Source organism: Anneissia japonica, unplaced genomic scaffold (assembly GCF_011630105.1).
Source record: "Anneissia japonica isolate Jap-2015-1 unplaced genomic scaffold, ASM1163010v1 scaffold1487_len315116_cov162, whole genome shotgun sequence".
NCBI lineage: Eukaryota > Metazoa > Echinodermata > Crinoidea > Comatulida > Comatulidae > Anneissia > Anneissia japonica.
The window spans coordinates 90468-93972 of NW_022732104.1; the positions used below are offsets into that span (position 1 = coordinate 90468).

Here is a 3505-nt window from a genome sequence, read left to right on the forward strand (position 1 = left end):
GGTGTATTCATTTGAAAAAAAAAAAAATTTATCTTTAATATTGCAACTGAAACTCACCAAGTCTTGTGTGTAATGTTCATCCTGGTACTGAACAACACAGCCGCAGTAGTTAAAATCCTCTTCAAAATTACAGTCTGGTATAATGTTACTAAAGCAGTTACTTGCTGATGCAAATGAATCAACATTAGGATCAACAGCATACGTGTGGTCAAAGTGTGGAGTAGAATACAATTGTGGTTTTTGATGCCGAGACTTGTATAGTGCACCTTTCTTTCTTTTAGCTCCTATGCACCTACTTCTCTTTCGTTTCCCCATAGTTTCTGAAAGCTAATGGAAAGTAAATTGTTTACAGTACATATACAGTACATACAGTATATTAATTTTGAAAATTACTATGCCTTTGTTACATAGATCATACATCTGCAATTTTCTTTTTCGTTCAACATTATTTCAAATACCGTTTATAATATAAATGTCAAACTTATTTTGATATAATAATAATAATAATAACAAACATTTATAATGCACCAATTCAAAGATTTATCAAAGGCGTAGTGGACTAGATGTTTCACTTTTCAATGACTTTTTTCTCCCCTGAGGGTCACTTTATGTCCTCTGCAGCCAGCAAACCGGCGCACTTTCATCTGTCCACGACAGGGGCTGAGTGAACCAGTGCACCAGGGTAACCCTCTACTCGTCTTGAAAGATGTACTGGGTTCTTTAAAGTGCACGAGCATTTGTGTACACTGGGCCTACTGTTTATAGTCCTTACCCAAGAAGACTTGTTCCACCACCAAACTATAGGAGCGAGCCGGCCGCAAACCCATTCCGATATTGTTGGCTATGATTACGGTGGTGCCCTTGCCTTAACCGCTCATCCATTTTACTTACTCAAATAACATATAAATACAGATAAATAAGATATAAAACAATTGCTATTACTATTCAATTTGGTACTCGCCAATAAACAGAATAAAATAAAAAACTTCAGTTATGTGGCATATACTGTACAGTAGTGCGTATTATCGTAATCTGATAGAAAATCCCTTTTTTATAGTGCGTGACAGATATTTACTGTAGAACTTCTGGACAGTGGGTTTACAACATGTTTTTTCAAACATTTTCCGCAGCAAGTGTTCAGCTTAAAGTTATTGAGCATCAACTTGTCAACGTTTTTGCTACAGCACATTACTGTATTATCAATTATTAAAAAAAAATTTATACCCAACTGTAAAACACACATCTATGATTTATGATATTTTTATTGAAGTCTAGGCCTAATAAGTGTCTACTGTACATAGTTTGCAGATATGGGTCTGTCAGGAAAAAATTGGTCCGGGGCAAAAATCGGTCTGGCGGACTGATTTTGGCATCACAATTACTTGCCAAATGTAGTCCACATAAGCCAAAATCAGTCCGCTGAAATTTACTTTGCTGTGCTCAGCACACTTGGGCATCTTACATCCGCAGCAGATTTTGGCGGAAAGAACGATTCCTAAGCTTTTGCAGACGCGCATATGCTTATCTAGCCAATCACAATGATGTCCATAGCTGAAACCTGAATTTGCATACATCACCCTATATAACAGTTTAAGATCTGCATTTACAGTATTGGAATTTAGTATATATAGGCCTATTGTATTTTTTTCAAACATCCAAAAGTAAACAGCAATTATGCAATGAACATATGTAAGTTAAGAATATGATTAAAGTAAAAAGCAGAACATATCTGCGGACAGTAAAATTGAAGTTAGCACGTCTGCCTTTTCTGTTCCCCAATTTTTATACTAACCAAAAGAGCTTCTTTCCAATTGAATAAAGTCAGCTGTGATTCTGTGAAATCCGTCTGTTCACACATATCCTATATACATTTTGTATAGTTTATTGTTGTATATAGGATCTGTGCTAATACTAAGGTGATATATGCAAAATAGGCTTCAGATTGAACGCTATCACATTTATAGTGATTAATAATAATAATAATTATTATTATTATTATAGTGATTGGTCGCTCATTTCAATTTTCCCACCAAAAAGCTTTTCCCTCAAAAAAATCAATGCGGACCGATAAGTAAGCACTCACTGTGCTGTAATTGGTTGAGTACCGAACTCGTATAATGAGCACTGTAGCAGGTGTAGGCGGAACGATTTAGGCTAAGCAGTGTCCTGGCCGGACCAATATTATCCAAGGAGGACTGATTTTGGCCAGCGAAAATTGGTCCCCCGGATAAATTTTAGCGGCCAAGATCGGTCCCCCGGACTGAGTTTAGCCCGGACCAATTTTGGCGTGACAGGTCTATCTAACTAATGTATTGTTTGTTGTATAAATATTTAATTGTATCATCTATAGTATGCTACTTTTTAATATTCATTATTATTTATACTATTTTAATTATAAGAAATGAACAAGGCCTTGGCCTAGCCTAGGCATATAGGCCCAGTATATGTTGTATTATTTAAAGCCAGGCCTACAGTGTAGCATTGTGGACCTAAGCTGCTCTAAATAAAAAAATAATATTAATTTTACACACAAACCTGCACACACTAGGCAGAGGGCCTTAGACCTAGTTAGGCTACTTGAAGTAATAACATTATTATATTATACCCAGGTCTAAATTCCAGTTGATCCCAGTTGAACTAGGTTTAACTCGGTTGAACTGGTAATTTTCCGTCACGGAAATTGGACACTTCCAACTGGTCCCAGTTAAAAATTCCAGTTGGACCAGTTGGAACTGTAACCAGTTGGATTTTGGACACTTTCAGCTGGTCTTCAACTGGTCCCAGTTCCAACTGGTTTCAATTGGTCCCAGTCCCAACTGGTCTTTAATTGGTTCCAGTCCCAACTGGTCTTCAATTGGTCCCAGTTGCAACTGGTCTGCAATTGGTCCCAGTTCCAACTTGTCTTAAATTTGTGAAAGTTTCAAATGGTCTTCAATTGGTCTCAGCTCCTTTTTGTAAAATAACAATGGCTCTAATCAAATTCCTGTAGGCTTACAAAATACAGAGTTTAAGATATACAAACCATAAATTCTTTAATTAAAAAAACATCAACAAACATCCTGTGGTTGGGACATTATTCCCCTAGAGTCTCATTCACTTGCATACACCTTCACATATCGTTTGTCTTGCTGCTACACATACTGTACCTAAAATTCAAGCTTATTCTAGATTCCTTGGCTTTACAGTCTTGTTAATCAGCATTTTTGTCCATAATGTAGGCCTATTACATTAAACATCACTAAAGTTTATCATATCAATATTCAAGAACCTTTCATGTCACAGGCATGCATAAACCAGCACACTTTGTATACTAAAGCAGCAACTGTCCATAATCATGCCTTTTCTTGTCAATGGTAGCAAGCTAAACTAAGAATCTTGATGAGATGAATTCTGCTGTTGAACAAATCAGTTTGAAATATTGAATCACATTGACTTTTTTTTTTGAGTTTCACCCTTGCTGAAAGATATAACAAAAGAAAATCTTTAATAAGTTACTATATATATA

At 36.0% G+C, this 3505-nt stretch overlaps 1 protein-coding gene across 3 annotated transcripts in view; it reads right to left on the reverse strand.

Moving 5' to 3' along the window:
- The window catches only part of LOC117115588, a 9087-nt gene that overhangs the window by 2540 nt on the left and 3042 nt on the right, over positions 1-3505 (reverse strand). For all 3 annotated transcript variants that reach the window (XM_033259449.1, XM_033259448.1, XM_033259450.1), the window contains exon 2: positions 58-327. In XM_033259449.1, the coding sequence (XP_033115340.1) occupies positions 58-315 (258 nt within the window). In that variant the 5' untranslated portion in view covers positions 316-327. The remainder of the gene's footprint in view (positions 1-57; positions 328-3505) is intronic.